Source organism: Bemisia tabaci, chromosome 7 (assembly GCF_918797505.1).
Source record: "Bemisia tabaci chromosome 7, PGI_BMITA_v3".
NCBI classification, from domain to species: domain Eukaryota; kingdom Metazoa; phylum Arthropoda; class Insecta; order Hemiptera; family Aleyrodidae; genus Bemisia; species Bemisia tabaci.
The window spans coordinates 50822122-50847595 of record NC_092799.1 but is presented as its reverse complement, the minus strand read 5'-3'; the positions used below and the strand labels follow the sequence as shown (position 1 = coordinate 50847595).

The following is a 25474-nucleotide window of genomic DNA, read 5'->3' as shown; positions in this document are numbered from 1 at the left end:
ATGAGAGGAGATTCAGCCGAATTACCCAATCTACTTAAATATATGTTTAAATAGAAAATGCGTCACAAGGTGGCAGATTTTTTCTTTTTTGCATCTATTTTGAAATAATTTCCCAAGTCAGAAAATAATTGAGAAAAATGCTGCGAATGCAGCTCATTAAGCACTCTCAGAATGCAATAATTAAACTTTTTTTTTTGCCAACTCTCCATTTGTTGATTATTTTGTTACAAAAGAGGCCAAAGCTCTGATTGTTCGTAATTCAATCAACTCAATTTTTAGGCCAAAACTTACTCGGGACTAGAGCAAAACGTAAATGTTGTAGAGACTTTCATGTCGAATTTTAGGAAACGTGTATAGTTTTTATGATTTATGTCTAGTTCCACTTTTCTTGATTCGGTCATCCCTAAACCGTGGAGGCTTAGGAATGTGGCATTTGAGCTTAGCAAAAACAAGCAATATTGCACACTCAGTATTGCAGACGTTCAGATGATTAATTTCAATGAAGTCGTGCAATTTTTATGGATTTCGTCAAATGATATTTTATGATCCGTTGGCTTTAGCTGCCGACTTAGAACTAGCATAATGTGTGTCCTCAGATGCTACAAAAATAGAATATCTAATATAATAGAGGTTATAGAAAAATTTCATCAATTTAATCAAATTTCACGTTTCCTGATTTATTTGTTATAGATTTAAAGGAACTCTTCACAGTGCCTTCAGCTTGAAATATCCCTGATATTGCCTTGAATGTGAAAGTCTCAACATACAAATGAATCTTTCAGAAGTTTTTAAATCTGTACGATTCCAAGGTACGTCTGAAAACTCTGGTCCTGATGTCCTAAAGTCAAAGTTACTAGTCTGAAGACTGAAAATTTTCAGATGAGCCGAGACACTCATCCCTGCAAATATGATTGCAATTTTTGTTTAAGCGTTTTGCTGAATGGGTTTGTCGACCAGGCAAGTCTCCTTTGCAAGCATAGCAGAACATGGGGTGAGGGAAAGGGGGGGGGGCTACTTCTTAGAAATCTTATTAGGACTCTTCAGAAAATGTAGGGGATTTTGCGAGATCATTGAGTGACGTTTCTGCCATCTTTGAAATCGTTGTATGTCATTTTTGTTATTTAGTCAACTTCTCTCTAAAAGTAGCTCAAAATTTCTCCTGACATGTCTCAATTTTCAAAATTTTACCGAATTGACCCAAGCCTCCCTTTGAAGCTGGGGAAAACCCCTCTGACCTTTTGGGGTCTCTCTAAGCCCTCCAGACCTCCGTTCTTGAAATGCCTCCCTGCACCACCCTTGCAAAAAGAATGCCTAATTCCGCTAATAGAGCAGACTACTCAGATGGTTCTAATGAGAACGCTGTGGGCGAAAAAAGTTAAGATGAGAGTAACTACATACATGATTAAAAGCAGCATACCAATAGTTAAAGTCTAAAAACGGGTATCTGTACTCCGACGTTTTATAATCTCCTGTCTATAATATTCTGCTATGAGGAAGAAAAACAAATGAATAATTTTAACGGGTGAAACAACTTCATAAAAGATTTTAAAAAAATCTGTTTGGTGGTTTTCCTTTTAAAAAAATAAATAAATTAAACATTTGCGAATAGTTACGCCGTCACACTGGAGATACCCATTTCTTACTTGAGATATGCCGTTCCTATCTGGGGCATTTCCTACAAAGGTTCTCAATACTTTTGCTAGCCTGAAATTTATTAAAAAAAAATCCAGGACGACTATAAAAAATTTCGGTTCTAAATCGTCATCGCGCTTTATTCGGATGAGTAGTGACGTATGATGAGGTAAAAAGAGCCTAAATCTTTATTCAGGAACAAAACAAAAAAACAAGTAAATGCGTCGTTTTTTCCAAATAATTCGCTTGCAAGCCATTGAAGGAAAAATATACTTTATATTGTCCCAGTGCTCTCCTCTAACAGTAATCCGATCATGCAAAAAATAAACATCATGATAATCTTTCCTCGCAAAACTTGCTTTTTCTGCCCTCATTTTCCGCAACACCTTCCTTTTAAAGGCGAGTGTTTCCTTCAAAAAAGAGCCCAAATCGCGGTAGACATGGACACGGCTAGACTTTTAAGAGCTTCCTTCACTTCATGTTGACGGAACCACGATCTGGTCAATTATTTCCTTGACTTTGACACTTGAGGGTAAATTTCGTCGCCGCAAAGAGGGCAGTATTGAGCGAAATAATCGTGGACCCCGGTCATAGTGCGTTTCTACATTAACGAGGGCTCATGCCGAGCTTAAGGTAGGACTCGCTCGCTCAACGCCTCAAACTTATCCTTGACATTCTTACGTCAACTCACGTGCATAGTCTTCAGTCCGCAAGTCGTCGCCTCTCTGACGCAAGGCCATATCTCAATTTCCAGGCGAGCTCTGTTTTACATACACATCCATGCTTTTTGGGGCTCATGCAGGTATCCAAGTATGCCCATACGCCAGAGGAGTGACGAAGTATGTTTGATGAAGGGACGTATCCCATCTTGCATACATTCTAGTTCGAAGGCGTCTTGTTACCTGTCTCACGTGGACAGAGGTGTTTAATGTGTTTATCTCCTCATGACTGATTTTTAAATTCAGCACTGGAAAAAAAAACACACATTGGATCTGGGGTCCAGACTCTTAAAAACATCGACAAGAAAAAATACTCTTAATTCAATCAGATTTAAGCTTAAATTAAGAACCAAGCCTCCTAATTTGAGCAGATTTCCTTTTGATTTAAACTTAAATCTGATTGAATCAAGAGTCCTTTTTCTTGGCAATGTTTTCAAGAGTCTGGACTCTAGATCCAATGTGTTTTTTTTCCCCAGTGAGTGCTCCTTGTTTCCGAGCAGGAGAATTGATCACAGACCGAAATCTGGTAGCTCAAGTCAATGGCGATTCTGTCGAGTCGACAACACTGCTTTACCTCTATGTCGGTGACTACAGTGCAAAATCACGTATCTCTACCGCAATATTTCAGTATTTCCGCTCTTAAATTATCTTCAAGCTCTCCTTATAGCTTGAACTTTTAAGAGAATATTCTGCTGACATAGAGGAAAAAGCCAGGAAATGTTTTATGAAATTACGTTTACTAATTTTCTTAAGGAAAAATAAAGTATGAAAAGAAGTCTGCAGCGTCGCAAGCTGCTGCGAGTGGTTTTTCACTTTAGCCATCGATATAAATGAATGTATAACAGTCGATTCTCACGGAAGGTAGGCTGAGGCTGCCTCTCCTAGAATCGCTTTTTATGATGGATTTAAATTGAGCTCTGAAAAGCCCATTGTGAGCCTGACCTACTTAAAATTTGAAATAAAGTCTCATTCTCTTCTAGAAATTCTGCACAATATAACACGCAAGCCGGTGAGTTTCTTCGTTTCATTGCACAATGTGATAGGAAAAAGGAAAAAGTTCTAGATTTTTTTGGTAGTACTGATAGGGTTTAACCTTAATCCACTTGAGCCCGAAAAGTGAGGACTGGCCACCCTTATATACAATAAGTTCATGAATTCGATTGACATGAATCGATCGAAAAATAAAAACGTGGACCTATCGACGTGATTTGATCGATACCGATTTAATTGACCAAATTTTATCGATCCACGGGTTTTTCGATCCAATCATTTTCGGTCGATTCACGTTTTTATCATTCGATCTATTCATGGCGATCGAATCGACATCGGTTTTTTTCATAATTTGTCGATCGAATTGGTATCGATTGGTTCACGTTGATCGATTCAAGTTTTCATTTTTCGATCGGTTCATGTCGATGGAATCCGTACTCTCCTACATAAAATTGCTCTAACTAGTGTTATAAGTCAAAGTCTCGCAGTCTAGATCTGCACTGTAAATGTATGCCCTAAAATTAGTTATTCAGATTAACTTTCGAAGAAAGAGAGACATTTTCCGAAGTTTGTTTTTCCAATCGGAAAAACGCGCTAAACTGCGTCCCCAGAACAGCAATCTCCTGAAAATACTAGCTACAGTAGCGGTATTCCCACGACCTCTGACGCGTAATGATGAGAGCTGTGGTATTATGTCCTATTGGTAGCCAGTGTCACGACCAACGCCGGCAATTAGCTCAAGGTATGAATTGAACTAGAGAACACTCAAACTGGTAATGACATTGATCGGGCAGCACGTATCAATGAATCGGTTAGGAGTCAGGGTCTAGCCTAGGCTAAACGGCCGATGACGACCCACGCTTAAGCCCTGGAAAACGGGATCAAGAGCCCGCAATCAGGAAAAAAATGCAGTTAACGCGATCCAAAAACCTTTCATAGAGGTTGATTAATTGGTATTAAGATTCCTGTCCACTTGATGAGTGCAGAAATGTGCACTGATCGAGCACGCATTCTCTCGACTCAATTTGAAGGAGCAAGGCCTCTCATCGAGCTGATTAAGGTTGATAGACAAATCTATAGATAAAGAGGACGAAAATAAAGTAGCGATCCTATTTGTTGAAACGGGTGGTTGTCATAGACTAAGGGGGAATGATGGACTATGTGATCTCTCGTGGGCTGCTCTTAGTTAGTCTATTACTAAACCCCTATGTCTATTGCAACCATCTGCTTCCACCAATAGGATCGCCCCATTTCCCCATCGTCCTCTTTGTCTATCGGTCATTCTATCGAATTCTGTAATCACTCCGCTGCGCGCATGGCCAGCGTCTAGCGTAATCCGACGGCCAAGTCAAGCCGCCTATTTTCTTTGCCTTGCGTTTGAGTCTCCAGGAAATACGAGGTAGCGGTGAAGCACGGGGAACCTGTGCACATTTTGTAAGGCGCTATTTCTCAGTACGTGGTCACTGAAAGCAAATATGCCTTTTTTTCTCGAATATCTCTTTGGGCTGATTATTTAAATTGATAGACATAGCTATAGACAACGAGGACCAAGAGAAAATTGAGCGATCCTACTTGTGGAAGCGGTTGGTTGCAATGGGCAAAAGAGGTAGTATAAAAGGCTGACTAACAGCAACCCGCGAGAGCCCTTATAAGGTCCATCAGGCCTCCCTTAATGTATGACAACCGCCCATTTCAACCAATGGGATCGCTCCATTTTCCCTGCGTCGTCTTTTATTCCTATAGATTTTGTTCTTAGGTCCAAAAATCGGCCCGCAGGAAAGTTGGGTACCCATGGAGCTTTGGGGATCAGTCTAGGTTGATCTTTAAAAAGTGCGTGATCTCCATTTCGGTAGCCTAAAGGAGAAAGGTCGGTTTTTTTTTTCAAAAAAATTTGAGGCTTCTGCGACCGCAATGCCCAACGGACAAACTTGCAATTCACTGCGAAAACGTCAGTCATGGGACCCACCATCATCCGTCTTACACGCGATTTTCACCGTATCATCAATCATCGATAATATCCATGAGCAACCCAACGGACATTTTGTTAAATTCGATGATCGAACTTCCTTTCTCTGACGTCATTAACGGTTTAAGTCTTTTCAATTCACAAAGGGCTGGTGCTTCTTGTGCCAATATCGTAGTTGTAAAACCTACAACTTCCTATTTAAAATTGGACGCATTTCTGTCAAACGGACCTATGTGCATTATGACGTGAGCCCTGGTATGCATGTATTCTTATGGGTCTCAAGGCTCATGTCTTAATGCACATAGGTCCGTTTGATAGAAATACGTCCAATTGACGCCGTGGATCTTTTATCGTCCTCATTTGACCGCGAGTGGGAAGCTGAAATGCACTTGAGGTGAGGCTCAGCTTCTTCATGCAAAACACGCAGCTACGATGATTTGGAAAATGTTTCTCTCCGCGCGAGGCTAAAGCCACAAATAAACTGTATGTTTTTGTAAGTATAAAAGAATAAAGGTCAGAAAATGCTTGATTGAATTACGACGATGCATCATTTTGTTTAAAAATTTATTTTTTCCCTCAATACCGGTTGCAATTTTTTTGGGGGGAAATCTGTTGTGAAAATTCCTTGCGATTTGACGGAAAGCACCGGAAATTTTTTATAGAAAACATTCATCTTTTCATGACAGAAACAAATGAGCTGTCAAAGGTGTCTTTTGAACGTCGCTAAGTGGATAGTACCCTCGTATGTACGTACGCCCCTCGTATATTACCGGCAAACTCTGATTATACCCGGAAAATCTACACTGGAAAAAAAAGAATCTTAAATTTGCCGCCAAGAAGTATTTCTTCTTAAATCAAGAATTTTGCTGGTTAATATAAGCTACTTTTTTGCTTAACCCAAGCATTATTTTTCGTGAATCAAGAAAAAGTTAGCTTAAAGCAAGATGAAGAAAATTCTTGGCGGCAAATTCAAGAATTATCATGCTTGATCCAAGCTACTTTTTTTTTCAGTGTAGGTTTGCCAGGTACTCTCTTTGACGTTAGGCCTAGGTTTGCCAAAGTTTATTTTTGATATCTCAACTGATTATTTTCAGATGAGCTAGTCTCCGAGCATGACGTCAAAAATGGGAAGATGAAAGACCCAATTTTAATCCCACAACACCTCATAAACTTTTTCTGTTCATGATATGCCTTGTCTCATTATTCAACTTTAGATCTGTTTTCCTTGAATGTTTCGTAGCTAAAATGAAAAACACACACAAATGTAAAACTCCATACTAGCTCATCATTAGTGGGTGTATTTTCTTGGATGGGTGACGGGAGCGGGTAATTCGCTAATAAAATTTGCGAAACTTCAGTTATAATTTAAACGCCAGGGCAAGGCTCAAAAATAATATAACAAGAAAACAACTTGCAAACATCAATTCCAAGAAACTAAGAATATTTTTTTACATTGGTTAAAACTCGAACATTCTACGCTTCGTTTAAACCATCCACGCACTCGCTAAGTGTGCCTAATTATACGCTAATATCCTTCAGGAAACCTGTTCCTGCTGGTCATCTCCGGAAATTGCCCCCAATTCATGGACATTGGCCGAGCATTCAAGTGCAGAGACTTAAACTCGGTCTATTTTCCGCTTGGCTCAAAACTTTAATGACTGTGAAAATAAAACCGCAAAACTACTACCACTAAGACACAAGAATGATCTCTGTCTATTTTTAGGAGCTCCAGAAAGATACTTAAATGAAGGATTTTTACTTCATTCTTTGATTGAAAAATAAATTAGCGAATTCTTTTAAAGATACTGTAATTAATTTGTTTCGCATGTAAAATGTTCTTTGACAGTTTGAACATTAAATTCCTTTTTTTCGTCGAAGAAATGAAAGAGGGACTTGAGTATTGAGACTTTAAGATTTTAGTGTATGATTGGACGGCATCGTCCAAAATCAGCCCAATCACAGCCCTTAATTCAAGCTCCTTGATTTCAACCCGTGCTTTATTTTTTCTCGGAATTCTCCAGGCTATCTATTAATTCAAAATATCGTCCGTATTGAAAAAGAATCACCAAATATGGTAAAAATTTAAGTCTATTCTAATTTATAAGTTTCCTGATGAAAATTTCATGCAAGAAACATCGATCCTATTAAACATTTGGAAAATACACTCGTAAAACCAAACTTATCGACGGTGAAACTACCAAACCACGTATCTCGGTTTGCGACGTCGCAGACTTCCTGTCATACTTTATTTTTTAAATGAATAACTACTTAACATCCAGTCTTGAAAATTTCTGTGATTTTTCCTCTTTGTGCGGAGAAAATTCCGTGAAAATTTCAAGGAATGATATTGATTTGGTCTACTTCAAAAAAATAAAATGTGAGCGTAGATTTTTAAACACCGCAAACGAGATACGTGGTTTGGTAGTTTCACCGTCGTTATACGTATTCACTTAAGTACCTTATTGCCTGCGAAAGAACACAAAGTAGGGTAAGATCAAATTGATCAGTAAAACAAAACGTTGGAGAGTTGCAAAAAAACGCAAAAGTTTGATTTTATTTTCTCTGCTAAATTTGCCTTGTCGAAGTATATTTTTCTTCGCTTCTATCGTTGAAATATCTTTTTGCGTCAGCCTCAAGCAACTGAAAAATTATGGGAATTTCACGCTTCATCCGGCGCCAACGCTTGCTACTTTGTCAAGAGTCATATTCTCATACTTGATTAAGTACACAGGATCCTAGAAGTGGACGTAGACTTGTGATAAAAGGAACTATGTAAAAATGCACTAAATCAAAGAAAACTATGAAGCACTCAAACCTTGTGTACGTTGTTCCCTTTTATTTATTCCTTTTTCACAAGGATTCTTTTGCCATAAAAAGCCTCCAATTCTTTGATGATAGATCGATGATAGTGCTTTTTACGTCTGTGTGGTGCTTCGCATCTTCGCAGATGAGACTTCAAGGAAAATCGACCGCAAGTCCATTCCGTTCTGCTGTAGCCCTCTTTTCCATTCCTTTTCCTCTTCTATCTCTCTTCTCTCTCTCTTCCTTAAGCGAATCCTACCTATGATGTATTTTTTCCTCTACAAGGATGAGCTTGTGCAATTTTCGAGCGACCTTCGGTTATGCTCATGGATTCGACTTCAATATAAAATGTTAACCGTTTGCTTTACGATTCAAGCACTCAATTTTTTTTTTTTAAATTCTTGTCTATTAAGAAATATCTCTCATGAGAATATATTCAGTAATTAACACAAAACAACGACGACTGTAGTAGCCATGAGCTATGCATAGCACCGAAGAAAATGTTTCATTTTTGCGCACTGTTGTGATATTGGAAAAATACATTTATTTTTGAATGCTGTTTTTTCTGAACATTTGTTGTGACCTCCACGGGAAAAGCGACCTCAATGTGAGTTTTTTCTGTTTTCTTTTAACTGAAGTTCCGTTACGCGTCGGCTATCACAAAATACTGATTGGACAACATTTTGCGATGAGGAAATAATTTTTCTGACTCACCCATAAAAACACCTATATGCATCTAAAAAATAATGACACTTCCATGTTTTTTCTGAAATGACCTAGAATTAGTAAAATAGCCTCATTTCAAAATGTGGTCTTTTTATTCCACGCTGTTGAATGTAACTCTGATGAACTTCAAATTTCACGATTATGAGATGTTAAGATTTGTATTACCTCATCTTTGTTCTTAAATAAGTGAAAAAGTGCCAGCTCATTTTCAGACGTTCAATTTTGCAACAACGCACTTTCAGCAGGAAAAGCGCATAAAAAATTTCACACGACAAGGCATGGGAGGAGATTCTCATTTCTTTTGAGCTCTCTTCGTCGTAAAATTGTTTCCGTTCTAGAACACTAATTACAGCGGTTGTTAATGAGCTCAGACAGGTCACTTTCAAGAGTTCATGGGCAAAAGCAATTGCGCCTCGTGTCTTTCTTCGATCCTGTATTATTTTAGCACCTCGCGTGTCGAACTCATGGTAGAATAAAAACTGCCTAAGGAGAACCTTTCATCGGCCCTAAGACATTTTCTGTGACGAAGAGTGCCAAAACTACACTTAAAATCAATTGGACGCATTTCTACCAAACAGACCTATGTGCAGGTGAGAAATATGGGGTGTGCTCTAGAAAGCTGCATAAGAAGCAATGTAAAAGTGGGCGTGATTCCTTTTGAAGAATTGGGAAAGCGGGATTTTACATTCTATCAAACAGACCTATGTGCCAACTGAATGCGGAACTCATGAGCCGCGGGCATGGCAAGAGAGCGTTGTGGACAGGGCTCATGAGTTAAAGCGCCCCGACGACGATTACCCTCTCGTGCGTGCGCTCGATCAATGCCGCTGACGTCACTGGCGCTTTATTATTCTCATTCACTCTCACACGACCAGAGAACTAACGAGCACACCCCATATATCTCACCTCCACATAGGTCTGTTTGGTAGAAATACGTCCGATTCGCAAGACTATTCTTACCGAAGGCAAGCCGTTTGAGTCGAAAGAAATTTCCAAATTTTTAGCGGAAACTGAAAAAAAATGAGAATGAATTAATTTTTCCAGACTGTCGTACATTGAAAATATTGAAGTCCTCAAGTAAGTATTCTTCTGGTAATTGCCCCCTACAAATTTTGAATTTAGTACCTATTTGCAATGAAAAATTTTTCCAAAGAGTTTTTGCTCGCTAAAGTCGAATGCTCAAGATTTTGCTCCGTAATATCATCATTAGGCAAAACATAGTATTGTTCGTTGAGAATGACGTCAGCTCAATGGACATAATATGGGGTCTACGGAAATATACCCATGGCCGCTACGGAGGCCAACCCTAAGAAGACGGTTGGCGCCCTCTGAGGCCTACCCCGCGGGTATATGTGAGTTGATCTAAATAAAGTGGCCAGTGGCTCATTTAGAGACCATCACCTGTCGATAGCAGCAAAAATTATGGAAATCGACCTAGTCAAACGAACTGTGACAAAATATTAACTTTAAGGGGTCGGAGGCCTTAAAGTAGTGATGATTGATGATGCATTGATCTTTGGTCGTTGATAAGTGTGGAAAAACAAAATGGGCCTTCTATACGTAACCAATAAAACATAATAAAATACGTTTCATGTTTTATTTCAAAATTTTATTTCAGTCAAATTGCAAACATATACCTGCATAAAGTTGTGTCAACAAAAGAAACAAAAACCGTGTGATGAGATAGCACTAGTGTAAATCCTTATCCTAAAACGTAAAAGTACTTCAATAAATTAATAAATAAACTTAAATTAAGTGACGTGTAGGTATCTACTCCGCATTGGAGATACGTGAGGCATTTTCATTTTTATTTTGCCTTAAAAGTTGTAAACAAATTTTACCGGTGGTCGAAAAAATCGTTTAAAAGTATGCTGAGATGAAATATTTTTCTCCGCTTCAAAGTCAAGCGCATGCATAGTATCATGCAACACCTCTCGAACTGATTAAAAAAATTATCCAAAACTAGCGCGCAGTTGCCAAAATTTTTCTTCCACGATGAATGAATATTTTAATCGGCGATTTAGAGATGAGCAAAATTCTCATTTTTCAACCGTTACAGTAAGCTACTAACCACCCGATGCTTTCCAAAAATTAATAAATTGGAACCTGTCATTTTCGAGGAAAATTAGAAACATTGAAAGTACATGGAGGTGAACAAAAGTGAACTCTGATCGTGCGCACGTACATATAATTTTATAAAAACCCGCGGTCTTGAGAGAGAAGTCCATTAATGAAAATGTTGATACATTTTAAGAATGTTCAGTTCAAAAATAGATTTAAGCGAGTCATTCTCATTATTTTAACAGAGATTTTTGGCACTATTTCCATGGATCTGTGTTTTTTTGTAATCATCGCATATTTTTCTCAATCTACGATCCAGCTGTCGTAAGGAATTCTTGAGAACAGGTTGTCGATGAATCCTTTCATTGTCACCAAAAGCTTTCTTTTAATGGACGGTTTCATCTCCCGTAACAGATCCTGAGCATTTGAGTTAATGAAGAGATTCAAAGCAGCCTCTGTAACACCCAAATAAACAAGATTAAAATTGAGATCACACTTTACACCGGAAAAAAAGTTCGGTCATATGAACCGAAAGTACGGTGTTCAATATCGGCCGTGCTGTAAATCGTTCTTGTAACCGCTCTCTCAGTTCCAGGAACCATGTCCTAGGTTCATGCAGCCGAGCTTCTAAACCAAACCGACCCCAGATGCGTTCGGCGTGCTTTGCGATACATCGATTGGTCTGCCATTTGGACGCATTTCTGTCAAACGGACCTATGTGCATTATGACGTGAGCCCTGGTATACATGTATTCTTATGGGTCTCAAGGCTCATGTCTTAATGCACATAGGTCCGTTTGATAGAAATACGTCCATTTAAACCTATGGAAAAGGACCGATGAACAGGTTGTTCGTAACGAATACCTTAATAATCGATTCTCCACTACAGCTTCAAATGGGGATTTATCAATAGGTCACGCCTACTCATAGAAAAATCTCGGTTGCATGAGCCGAGAATACGGTGCCTAGAACCGAGGGAGCCGTTACATGAGCCGAACAGTACGGCCGACTTTAAACACTGTACATCCAGTTCATTTGACCGAGTTTTTTTTCAGTGTAGGTAAAATGAAATTGATACATACATGGGAGTAAAAAAGAGAGCTACAAACGAAATTATAGCTTATTTAAAGTTCTGTATTCATAAAGATTATTGAATAGAGTCTACTTGTAAAAATGGCGAGTAGTGTTTGACTTTGGAGCAGGTCTGACACCGAGCCCAGTGCCAAATAATTCTTAAGTCAGTATCAAAAAATCATCACAAAAATTTGCGTATAAATCGAAATTTGCCCTTTTTCACAAGCAATCTACTTTAAAAAAGTGTAGTAAGTTCAATGCACCGTTGCATCTTATATTAACTACTGGATAAGACGAACACCAAATGCACACCTATGCTGCCGTGCTAAGAAAAAACGCCGTATGAGCCTTCAAGCGTTGCCAAATTTCTCCTGGCAAATCACTAATTTTCAGGAAAATTTTTGAATACTTTTCTACAAATTTTATAGATAATTTTGTTTATAATTTGATCAAAGTGTCTGAACATATCAAGGAAAAATATTCATAATATTCCTTAAAAATGAACATTTTATCGAAGGAAATTTGGCAACTCTCGAAGTGTTCATACGGCGTTCTTCCTTAGCACGGCAGTATGATATACCAACTTGGCACCAGGGTTTGTACGGTGCGGTGCGTCACTCGGTGTGTCAATGATGAGTGTGTGAGGTGACTTTAGATGCGAAATTTGGTTCCGTTTCGCCTGCCAAAACCGCAGCCCAAGGTAAAGATATTATGCGGTTCTCTTCATCTCACCGAACACAATCAAACATTGTTAATCGGAGTAACGCTAATGGGTCGTCCATAAAGAATGTTATGCATCAATTATCGTGTGGGTATCTCTACTCTTTCGGAAGCGCTGCGAGGAACTATATACGATTGTCATACCACTTAAACCTATTGAAGAGGATCGATAAACAGGGTCTTCGCAGCGAACACCTTAATATCGATTCTTTACAGTAGGTTTTAAATGGCAACAATCATATAGTCCAATTCACGCACGCCACTGGGTATCTCTACTCTTTCGGAAGCGCTGCGAGGAACTATGCAGATCGATAGAGCGATGCGAAACGGTTTATTATTGACAAATTTTTTCGTAACATTTTATTAATGAACTAAAAAACTGATGTTTGGAAAGAACTCCGCCTGATTTGGCCATTAGCTCGCAACAAAAAGAAATATAAGTATTAGAGACCCATCGATAGTAGTTTCAGTTAACTTTTGTAATTTAGTTGGACGAATTCCACGGTCAGGGAGTTCTCTGGGGAGAAAAAGTTACATTTTCAGGAGAGACGGGCGAAAAAAAAACATACTCACCTATAACAGCGTTCCCGTTGTGAACATTTTGTATACCCATTTGAATGCTCTTGACGCTGAAATCCATCTTTAAGTCCTCCACTTGTAGATAAGACCGTCCCTCAGCTTGGTATTCCGATGCTCTGAAGTACACTTTCGCTTTTACACCCTCTAGAAAAAGAATTATACACGAATCGTCATTAGTTTGACCCTTTGCCCGTGATGTAACGACCTAAGAAGATTACAGTTGTCATTATTTTGAAATTGCATGATAAGCTCGGAATTTCTTTCCTTCCTAAGTTTCATTTAAGGAGAATAACATCGGTAAAAAATGCATATCTCCGTATACGACGTTGCAAATCGTCGTTCATTTTTTTATTTTTTTTAAGAAAACTATAGAATGTTTTTTTTTTCTTAATTTCCTGTGCATTACTTGCATCGCTACAAAAATATTTGCAGAAACTGTGGGAAAAGGTTTTTTTTTTTTTTTTTTTTTTTTTTTTTTTTTTTTTTTACAAAACAATTGGAGTTTTTGAGCAAATGAATTATAGAACGTTATGACTGAGGCACGTGGTTTTGGACTCTAGCCATCAAAAGTGCAAAGAATGTCAAGTTTGGAATATTAAGTAGGCTCAATATACTCTCGTTTCGAATATTTGACATTCATCAGCCCAGGATTCTCAAAAGTCCACTTAAACCATATCCGTTTCGGCTGCAGCATTTGAATAAACTAACTTCGAAGGCAGGTTTATAATATCAATAACTCTTATTCTTTAGTAAAGCTTCTGCCTGGCGCTGGTTTAGAGGATATTCGGCGAACGAAATTTTCGAAATTATACAAGAGATAGATCAAAACATTTTCTGACAACCAAAAGAATCTTCGTTAAGATTCTGTCAACATTTTCGCGTGACACCTCAGTGACCTAAGAACGGGTAGTTACCGGGGATCATATGAAAATATAGTTAAAGCCTAATTCCTCGATTTCGTTAAAATCAAGATTTAAACCACACTGACACCCTGTATAAAGTCTGATGAATGCAGCTGACTTTATTAGGGTATTCCATGTTGTAAATAAATTGACTGTGTAATGCCTTCAACGATTTTGGCACAACAATTATTGTAGGTAATACCGGTTAGAGTCTTATGAGTCATGTCTGAGATGAAAAAGAAAGTTCTGGAGATCTCTCTGGTTCTTGCAATGGGTCGTTATACAGAGCCCACACATAAAATAAGGGACTTAAGTTTCTTCGTTTCTTGGACAGTATTGGAGGAATAGAAGATCCAGTCTCTCTTAGATGCAATAAAAACAACGAAATAGCACAAGATGTGAAAAGAAAGAAGCTTTAAAATAACCCAGGAAGCAGTGGGACCAAATACAAGACCATATGGTGGTCATATTGAAATAAACATGTCATTGCATAGCATATTTAAAATTACACAAAATTGGTAGAGAAGACTGAGATATTCAGACTTTTAAAGAGTCAGGGAGTTTTGCGGGATTTTATCCCATGGCAGACAATCTGATTTTCCATCAGAAAAAACGACAAAAGCCGAAGCTTGCATGCTTTTGTCCTTATTATATCAATTATTAGTGTGTTCGATTAAAAATGGAGTTCTTATAGAACCCCCAAAACGTTTCAAACAACTCAATTGTATATTCCTGCTCTTTTTGCTTTTATTACCTATTTATTATAATAAAATAGATATCAAATTTTGCCATTGGCATTTTTGCGTACCGTATTCACCCCAATAGTCTCCACCGCCTGTCGCCTGCACCATTATCAACACGCCGGAACTCCTGTAGCGAGCCTTCGCTGAAATTTTAGGTATGTAGAAACTTAACTGGAACTGAAGACTGCTCAAATCAGACCTGGAAAAAACGAAAACCACGTAAATAAAACAACGATCATAACTGGAATCATTTTAGAGTATAGCATGTTTTTAATAGCATAAATTATTGACAATGATTTATTTCAAAAATATGTGAAGCAATGGTAACTGTCGAAAAGCAAATTTTTTGTGGAGTGAAATTGTTTTAATAAAAAGGTTGAAATTTGTCTTTTAAACAATGCGATATTAGTAGAGTCTTGATGAAAATGTACTTTAATTTTCCCCTATTCGATCAATAAATTCGACGAAACCTTGATAAAGTTTTACTCCGAAAAATAGAGGTCAATTGCCCGCATAAATGTGACGAAGAAGTTACCACCGTCCTTATTTTACAAAAAAAAAAACTGCTCGGGTTTCATGCCTGGTAGCAAGAATTTTTGTTGAGAAAAGCGGATTATTTTCTAAAGAAAGTCTCCCTAAGACACATAGTAATTATAATTGTATTTATTCGGCAAAAAAGTGGATTACTGGCGTAATGGTACATCAGCTAGTGTTTATTCAGGAATGAGACATACACGAGACTATGGATGCAGAACAGAGCATCTCTCATTACATTTCCACAAAGCAACTCATATTATGGTATGGTCCCTTACGTAGAAAGACAAATGGACCACATTTTGCAATAAGGAGCCACTATTCCTGGCTTATTTTAGAAGCAACATATGAGCCATTGGTTTCCCTCTTCCGAAAAGTGATTTCATGGAGGAGCTAGAGATAGTGAGTCCTTTTTGCAAAATGTCATCCAAATATCAGGTTGCCTAAAAAGGTTGGCGATTGGGGTGCCCCTAAGAAAAGTTGTAAAGAATGCTTAGTAAAGAACAGAAAAGTGATTTTGTATTAAATATGTGAAAGAGCGAGATTTCCAAAATATAGTGGTTTTAATAGGGAGCAGTGACATTGCGGAGCCACAGAGCGCCAAAGAGTTGTTCCGAGTAGATCTGTGTTGTCAAGATTAGTTGTCTGAAACCCTGAAATTTTCAATTAAAAGCCCATGGCAACATTAGAAATGGATACCACTATTCAAGCACGGATGAACCCTTTTTGCTTACACAGTCAAATGAAGGCGAATCACAGGCGATTGTCTGGTAGGGCACGGTTTGAATAGCTCAATTTATGTTTGATGTTTTGGATTAAGGTTCTTTTTCCCATTAACGATTACATATCGATGAATGAAGTGCAAACCCACGTACCTCCATTGCGGTGTTTCAAAAATTCCGCCTCTATTTTATTTTTTCGAGGAGAAATAAAACCGAAAAAAATGTGCAGTTGATTTAAGATTCTGAATGTAAAAAAGTGTGCGAGAACTTATAAACTGCTGAATTACCTGCCACAGCGCTTAGTTTTACGTATTGGCATTGCCAAAGTAACTGCTGCAGTGGGTAATTCAGCATTTTATAAGTTTTCGCACACTTCTTTTACATCCAGAATGTTAAATGTACTTCACTTTTTTTCGGTGAATCCAAAATAGCTTGATATTTTTACAGAAGATGTTCCTAATGGAGAAGAAAAATTAAGGAAAATCTAGATGAGTTACGTTGACTAGCTTTTAATTTGAGGAAACCATGAAGTATGATGAAGAATCTGCAAAGTCGCAAATGGAGATACGTGGTTTCGCACTTTAGTTGTCGCGACATATCGACAGTGAAACTACCAAACCACGTATCTCGGTTTGCGACGTCGAAGACTTCCTGTCATACTTTATTTTTTAAATGAAAAACTACTTAACATCCAGTCTTGAAAATTTCTGTGATCTTTCCTCTTTGTGCGGAGAAAATTCCGCGAAAGTTTCAAGGAATGATATTGATTTGGTCTACTTGAAAAAAATAAAATGTGAGCGTAGATTTTTAAACACCGCAAATGAGATACGTGGTTTGGTAGTTTCACCGTCGATATCCATCGTGATGATTACCAACCTGACTTGGGTAACTGTAAGATTGCTAACTCCGAAGGCTTCGATATCTCTGAATGTAGCTCTGTATCCGTCCGGTCCTGACCCTAAGGCGAGGTTTATTTCGTCGATCACAATCGGTTCGACGTTGGTGATTTCCAGCTCAGGAATACCTGGAACAGGAGAACACGTCTTAACAATGGATGCTTTTTTTTTTTTTTGTTCATCATTTTACACGAAGTTCCAGAAAGAGAGAGTAAATAGGAGAATTAACAAAATATAAAATAAATACGTAAAAAAGTATGCTTTGCATCATTTCTCTGGACGTTTCATACATGTTAAGTCTATTGAGGTGATACGTAATAAATGGTAAGTGAAGTTTCAATCAAAAGATCCTTTGCCCTTGTGCACTCACTTACAATACCGATGGTCAAAGTACGAGCCCACATATCTCCATTGCGGCGTTTCGAAATTTGCGCGCCTATTTAATTTTTTCCGAGAGAAAAAAGCTAACTTTAAAGCTGGAAAGTTTTACAGAATATTCCACTAACAGAGATGAAAAATCACGTAAATTTTCAAGAAGTACGTTGAAGAGTTTCGCAAAGATAAAATGAAGTAGTACTGCAAGAAGTCTGAAATGTCACGAATGGAGATACGAGGTTTCCCACTTTGGTCATCGATATGCAACTAAATAGTACATATCAAATTTTATGTGGACGCATCTTTCGTCTTCGTGTGCCAAAAGTTTAGCTTTCGAAACACCCATCAGAGTTCCTAGTTTTCTTCAAGTAGGTAAATAATGCCACGATTTTAACAGCATTGCAATACGCACACCGAAAAAATTCTAAAATAATACGAAATCGTCCAGTTAGATACGTCTCCTCGCCCTGTAATTCTCTTTGAGAAAGTGGTAAGGACAATGAAACAACCGAATTTTCTACAGAACAACAAAAGCTTTAACTATCTAAAGAAAAATTCTAGTGTAAGAGGTATTCATTAAATTTATTTTTTCTTTTCTTTTTCATTTGAACAAGAATTTGGTTCCATGCACCTGCCTTCTGGATAAACTTAGACCACAGTATAGAGCCTAACTTAGAGTTACGTGACGACTTTTCCAACGATTATTCCCAAACTGAAGTAATTTTTGAGAATACCAAATTAAAAATTAAGACACCCAGGCTTTTTTTGAGACCGAGAAGATGCCACTTGCTTCAGAAATAATTCAACTCGGATGTTTCGATTAATTTTAGAGAAAATTCTCATAAAGATGGTAAAGCATGTGATTTCCTTTGCGTTCACAAAGCGTGCCACAGACAACTTAACATATTAAACATCGAGTTGCGACACGCGCTAAAAATAAAGCTAGTCAGTGCGAATCACCTGGAAAACCCGCCTTAACAACGTAACTTGCAAACCAAACCAAACCGGCGCTACGTGGGCTGCAATTAATTTTGCGGTTATTGGATGCGGCGCTTACACCACTTCAGTCTCCAGCACTGCCGCGCTCAGAAAAAAGGACATATCTCTAGTGGAATCCTCATGCACATATGCCCTTTTTGCTGAGTTCGGCAAAATACACCGCGGAACGCAGGACTGGAGCGGACCAGTTCACCTCATGGGCGCAAGCGACCTGCCTCAACACTGATGCCACGGCTAATCTATACCAATCAGCGGCACGATTCTCTGACTTATCTGAAATGAAGCGATCTCATTGGCGGATTATCAATTTTGTCGAGTGTTTAACCTCCGTGTAAGAGTCGCGTAGTTTTATCAACTCGTCGCTTAGTTGGACGTATTTCTATCAAACAGAACTATTGTATGTGGAGGTGAAAAAATGGGGTGTGCTCGTTAGTTCTCTTGCCGTAAGAGTGAATGAGAACAATAAAACGCCAGTGACGTCAACGGAGATGGAACCGCCGTTGTCCCGCCTCCGCTTCCGCTTTAACTCATGAGCCCTGTCCACAACGCTCTCGTGCCATGCCCGCGGCTCATGAATTCCGCAGTTGGCAGGTTGGAATTTAGTTGGCACATAGTTCTCTTTGCTCAATTTAAAATCCCGCTCTTCCAATTCTTCAAAGGAATCACGCCCACTGACCACATTGTTTCTTAGCCAGCTTTCTAGAGCACACCCCATGTTTCTCACCTGCACATAGTTCTGTTTGATAGAAATACGCCCAGTTGACAGAAGGGCGTAAATACAATTTGAGATGACCCGAGAAAGCATTGAGTTATATGGACGACAGGGTTCATCGTAGAGTGTAGTTACGCCCTTACGACCCTTACGTCAGGAGGGCGACGAACTATTCAGGGGATTAACGATAAGATTACGTTCAATTCTTTCGTTTTTAGGTTAAACCTCTGACAAAGTTAGCAACTCCCACCGCTCTAGACGTACATCGCTCTATTTTCGAGGAATTGGACTATATTTGCAATCAGGAACTACATTTTCCGGCTCATCCGTAAAAACACATAGGGGTGGGTAATGGTAGGGAACTAGGGGTACTAATGGTAGGGAAACTAATGGTACTTACATTGTTTTTAAACTGAACCAGAAATTCTAGTTCCTAATTGTAAAATGTAGTCTAATTATGGAAGCACGCCGCAGAATAGAAATCCGTTGATGGATGTAAATCTTTAAAACACATATTTTTCCCTCGTTACATCCTACGATAGTTACAATCGTGGACTCTATCGGATGGAGGAACATTTTTTGAAAGATCAATTTTTTTGACTAAACATGCTTGAGGAGGCGTGCGGCGAACAAAATTTATTACAAATATCCGGTTTTGTAATAAAATTTGTTTGCAGCATAATTTTAGTGGAAGCTTTAATCCGTCATGAGTATAAGTGTAATCTAGATTGAAATGTCTGGCCGTTTCGAGAAATATGCACGTAACATATACATCACCCAACTGTTCCAAAATTGTTGATAGCCGGGCTCTAAACTGTTATTTTTACTTTAATTGTAAACACAGGTGGATTCTAAAAAAAAATTGAAAACCTAAAAATTTACCTTCATCAATTACATTAAAAACTCGGAGATTATTGAATTCTCCGCTGTTTCTAAGTTGAATTTTTAATGGAAATGAAAAATTTGATCTCTTTAAATGATATCCGAGCATACTTCGTTCGGCTTCAGAAATCCGTCATTCAAGGACGTGCAATGTCTTTTAAGGTAGAGTAGGGAGTGTTTGAGACCCTACGGATTTTGTAAACAACCCTCCTTCATTACAGTTCAACGATTTACTTTTCTGCCCAACTCATTCCATTCTTCAATTTTCCCCCAAGTGGTTTAAAAATTGATTAAAATGCCTTTATCATAAACTATCGGAGGTTTTTGAATTTTGTGATTATGCTGAATCAAAAGTTTTCGAATTTCATGCTACGCAGGTATGTTAGTTCACAGGAAATCAAAACAAAAGATAGGAATGTTTCGGACGCTGGCATGCGTTGCCTACAAAATAAAGACAGCCTTCACTTAAACTCTGATTTTAACGGACGTAAGAATTTCCTTCAAACAAGGGGGTAGGCAAACCGCTCAGATGAATGCTATGAGAGTTGCGTCCCTAAAATTTGAAGTGATGTCCAAAGTGCAACACATAACACATGGTATTTTATACTTTCTCAAATGCGAGCCATTGTCACTGTTTAAAAGTTAATGATTGATTTGTTTATTGATTAGCATACGTAATGCCTTACTTACCTTTTCTAAAATGCATTGCCAGATTATTTGCAGCATATGTCAGGCAGTCGTTAATGCGAGGGTCTGATCGTGAACAAGGATGTAAGAAGTAGAATTCTGAAACAATGAAAGAAAAAATGGTGAGAATAATTGTTGCAATATTTATAAGCAAATAATCAATTGAGTCCATAGCGTAAAAAATCCATCTCTATCGATTGAAGGTGAATAGATAATTGAAAATATGCACTGTTCTCATAAGACTTTACTCAATTCTTAGGTTTATTATTGGGATACACTTTACGTTTATTCGTGTTAAAACGCTACCATGATGATCTGAAATATTGTCGGTGAAACTCTCAAGTTGCGTATCTTAGTTTGAGGCGTTACAGACTTCCACAGTTATATACTTTATTTTTTAAACGGAAAGTTACTCGACAACAATTCTTAAGAACTTCTGTGGTTTTTCTCTCCATGAGTAGAAAACACTATAAAAACTCCAAGTAATTTTGTTAATTTATTCTCCTTAAAAAAGCTATATAAGAGCGGATACATTGAAACACAGCCAACGAGATACGTGATTTGGTAAGTTCACCGTCAATATATTAGAAGTCCTATACTATTGCAATATTATTGAAACATACTGGACTGAACAGCGTTAGGTATTAAAAATAATGGAAGATGAGCCAATACGCTGTGATACATAATATATATAAAAACCCACTATGTGAGTAAATTATATAAATTATGTATCATAGCTCACGGCCTCATCCGTCTATTATTTTTTTTTATTGCAAATATGTCGTTTTTCAAAACTCTCAAAGTCGATATTAGTAGTTGCTTATTAATGCTTTCCAAATAAGTGCATATAGAGGATGGCGCAGTTTTTGCGATTTTCCAATAACTTTGAATGGGAGCTCACAATCAACTATCTTCGCTTAAGGTGCGCTTCAGGGGTTTCCTTTTGTCCATGTCCATGGGTGGCCCACAAAAAATGAATTTCGGAAATTTATAGCCGTAACCCCCTAAATCGGTTACAGCATGTTCAAAAACACGGAAAATGAAATTCGGGGTCAATCGAACAAAATTAACCCGACGCGCAGTTGCCATTTATCCAAGCAAAAATAGCGAATTTTTACTGCTTTTCAGTAATTTTTCGCTCCCCAAAAAATAAAGTCGGAGGGGTCTGCAAATTAAACAGAGGGCAAAATTAGTTCATAAACTACACCCTAGTGAAGTTTTGGACCCCCTCCATGCTTTTGACCCGACGCGCGGTTGCCATTTTCACGCATGAAAATAGCGAATTTTTGACTGTTTTTGATGATTTTTCCCTCTCGATAAATTAACGTTACAGATGCCTAAATTGTAATCAGAGTGTGAAATTAGTAGCTTAGATGCTCCCAATGCTCCCCTTCTGATAATTTTGACACCCTGCGACGTTGCCATTTTTCTGAGCAAAATCGTGAATTTCGACTTATTTCAATATCATCTCTCTAGACCTAAAAAAAAACTCAGGAGCCATCGAAAAAATGCGCTAAAACACGGTGATTATACCATGAGTATCTTTTTTGAAAATTTGGACCCTGTAAAATGTTTTAGTCGGCGTGAAGTTACCACTTGGCAAACAGTGGTTGACGGTAATAGTCAATTTTCAAACGTTAGTGCGCCTTCAATTACATATGATACCGTGCAATACTTTCGTGGTGGAATAGTTGCATTGGCGCCTACAAACCTAACAGGGATACTGCATGCATTGCGCAATGTATCGTGATCGTCTGCCATTGATGTGAATGAACAAAGAGCCGTTTCACTTAAAGGACAAAAATGTTAATTCCTCACAAATTTTCTTGTATTGTTAGTTTACATCAACAGCAGACGGTCATATTTGTTTTCGGCTAAGACTGCAAAGTTGTTGAAATTGAAGGGCGCTGAGGACAAGGCGCATAAGCGCAGTTTTTGCTATTTCGAGAAATACGTGTTTGAAGTTTCGGAACTTCATGGATCCTCATGGCGGATAGAAAGTTGAAATTGACTTTTCGATGCTTAAAAATTGGAATTTGTTGGCGAATTTTTCACAGAACTTGCATTCAGACTAGTTTCACTTGAAATCATTAATATCTCAATTTTTCAAGAACAGCACCTATCCATTCCTCCTCCAAGCCCCTCAATTCAAATCTCGCGCCGCGGCTTTAGTGACAGAAAAAGAAGCTGCGTTTAGAGTGGTCGGGCGGATCATATGCCTTACGTTTCTTTTACCTTGACTTACAACTACTTCCGTTCACTAAACGATGACGCCTCTCGAGCTTTTTTTGTTCGTAAAATCTGATAACGTTCGTTCTTAGGCTCCTTAGTTGCCAGGGGGGCCACCCCCGGCTTAGGCTCCTTAGGGGCTAGGGGGACCCTGTAAAATGTTTTAGTCGGCGTGAAGTTACCACTTGGCAAACAGTGGTTGACGGTAATAGTCAATTTTCATACGTTAATGCGCCTTCAATTACATTTGATACCGTGCAATACTTTCGTGGTGGAATAGTTGCATTGGCGCCTACAAACCTAACAGGGATACTGCACTGCATTGCGCAATGCATGCAGTATCCCTGTTAGGTTTGTAGGCGCCAATGCAACTATTCCACCACGAAAGTATTGCACGGTATCCAATCTAATTGAAGGCGCATTATCGTATGAAAATTGACTATTACGCGCGTCAACCACTGTTTGCCAAGTGGTAACTTCACGCCGACTAAAACATTTTACAGGGTCCAAATTTTACAAAAAAGATACTCATGGTATAATCACCGTGTTTTAGCGCACTTTTTCGATGGCTCCTGAGTTTTTTTTTTTCAGGTCCAGAGAGATGATATTGAGATAAGTCGAAATTCACGATTTTTCTCAGAAAAATGGCAACGTCGCAGGGTGTCAAAATTATCAAAAGGGGAGCATTGGGAGCATCTAAGCTACTAATTTCACACTCTGATTACAATTTAGGCATCTGTAACGTTAATTTATCGAGAGGGAAAAATCATCAAAAACAGTCAAAAATTCGCTATTTTCATGCGTGAAAATGGCAACCGCGCGTCGGGTCAAAAGCATGGAGGGGGTCCAAAACTTCACTAGGGTGTAGTTTATGAACTAATTTTGCCCTCTGTTTAATTTGCAGACCCCTCCGACTTTATTTTTTGGGGAGCGAAAAATTACTGAAAAGCAGTAAAAATTCGCTATTTTTGCTTGGATAAATGTCAACTGCGCGTCGGGTTAATTTTGTTCGATTGACCCCGAATTTCATTTTCCGTTTTTTTGAACATGCTGTAACCGATTTAGGGGGTTACGGCTATGAATTTCCGAAATTCATTTTTTGTGGGCCACCCTAATGTCCATAAATCTGTGGAGTTAATCATAGATCCATAAATAGCATGGTGAAAGAAAGCATGACATCATGGATTATCCATCGTGTGAGGCATTAGATCTGATAATGATTGATAATGATGATAATGATTATTACCTGGCTCCGCGGTTGGCTGAAGCTGAGAAGCACAACAGACGAGCATCGTCAGGAGAGTTAAGCCAGATCGCGTCATGAAATTCCACCTCTGGAGGAGCAAGTCCATTTTGTTACCCATTCGAACCTGCCAACAGCAAATATGAATACACGATGAGGTCATTGCATGCAGGTTTTTTTTTCAAAAATACTGAACAAATTCGTGACCCATCGGTTCGACTACTTTAGCATACTGCGGACTGATTATTGACATTGATAGACAAAGCTATAGACAAAGATGACATAAAGGAGTATGGAGCGATCCCATTTTTTGCAACTGGTGGTTATTACAGACCGAGGGGGAAAATGATGGACTAAGTTTCGGGTCTCATGTCGGTTGCCGTTAGTTAGTCTATTACTTACCCCCTTTGTCCATTCCAGCCACCCGCTTCCACCAATAGGATCCTACCATATCCTCTTTGTCCTCATTGTCCATGGCATTTTCTATTGATTTCAATAATCAGCCCGCTGAGGCTTTTTGTCGGCGCTTTAGCATGGAAATGCAACCTTCATCGCTGCATCAGAGCTGCATCGCCAGCCAATCAGAAGCCCCAGAATGTACTAAAGTTCAGTCGAGAGCCATCTTAAGTACCTGCACGGGATGATCTAAAAGTACCGCATCGCCTGATTCAATAAGCGTAACCCTCGTGACTTTTGAGCAAATTGAGGTCCCAGAAGAAAATTTTTCGTGCGTTCCTAGAATAAAGGAGACGACTTTTGGAAGTCTCCAAAGGTTTAGATAAACCACCTCAAAAAAGAACCCTGGTTGTTAAACGGGTGCTCGGTACTTTTTGACCATCCTTTATTTTAAAGCGCCCGTTTTTCCGGACATGGTTCTGCCCTTGAGGACAGTAACGTCTCTTCAAAAACACGTTTGTCTCTCCTCTATTTATCATTAAAATGAGAGATTGTACGATTGAAACTTAATCTTCGACGTACATGGTTAGAAAGTTTAGAGTGAAATTCTGTACCGGCGTCTAAATAGCGCTCAAAATCCCGAGTAATATGAATGCGGAGCGGAATCTTTGCTTCTTACGAAGTGACTTACACTATTCCGGAGCGGAATCCTCTCTTTTTGCGGAGTGTCATGCGCTTTTATGGTGCTGTTTTCACTTCGAATTCATATAAATCGGGGATTTTGGGCGCCATTTAGACTTTGGTACCGAATTTCACTCCTCCATTTTTAACAGTGTATCTTGTGATGATCTGAGATTTTTTAAGTGGGTGAAATTTTAGTATTTAT

General features: G+C 38.5%; 1 protein-coding gene across 2 annotated transcripts in view; it reads right to left on the bottom strand.

The window, feature by feature from the left end:
* Nucleotides 1–10422: 10422 nt before the first annotated feature.
* Jhbp2 (Juvenile hormone binding protein 2) overlaps nucleotides 10423–25474 on the bottom strand; it is a 38360-nt gene continuing 23308 nt past the window's right edge. For both annotated transcript variants that reach the window (XM_072302149.1, XM_019054771.2), the window contains exons 2-7: nucleotides 24196–24319; nucleotides 20724–20819; nucleotides 17046–17193; nucleotides 14979–15112; nucleotides 13263–13412; nucleotides 10423–11351 (exon numbers count right to left, since the gene is read on the bottom strand). In XM_072302149.1, the coding sequence (XP_072158250.1) occupies nucleotides 11200–11351; nucleotides 13263–13412; nucleotides 14979–15112; nucleotides 17046–17193; nucleotides 20724–20819; nucleotides 24196–24319 (804 nt within the window). In that variant the 3' untranslated portion in view covers nucleotides 10423–11199. The remainder of the gene's footprint in view (nucleotides 11352–13262; nucleotides 13413–14978; nucleotides 15113–17045; nucleotides 17194–20723; nucleotides 20820–24195; nucleotides 24320–25474) is intronic.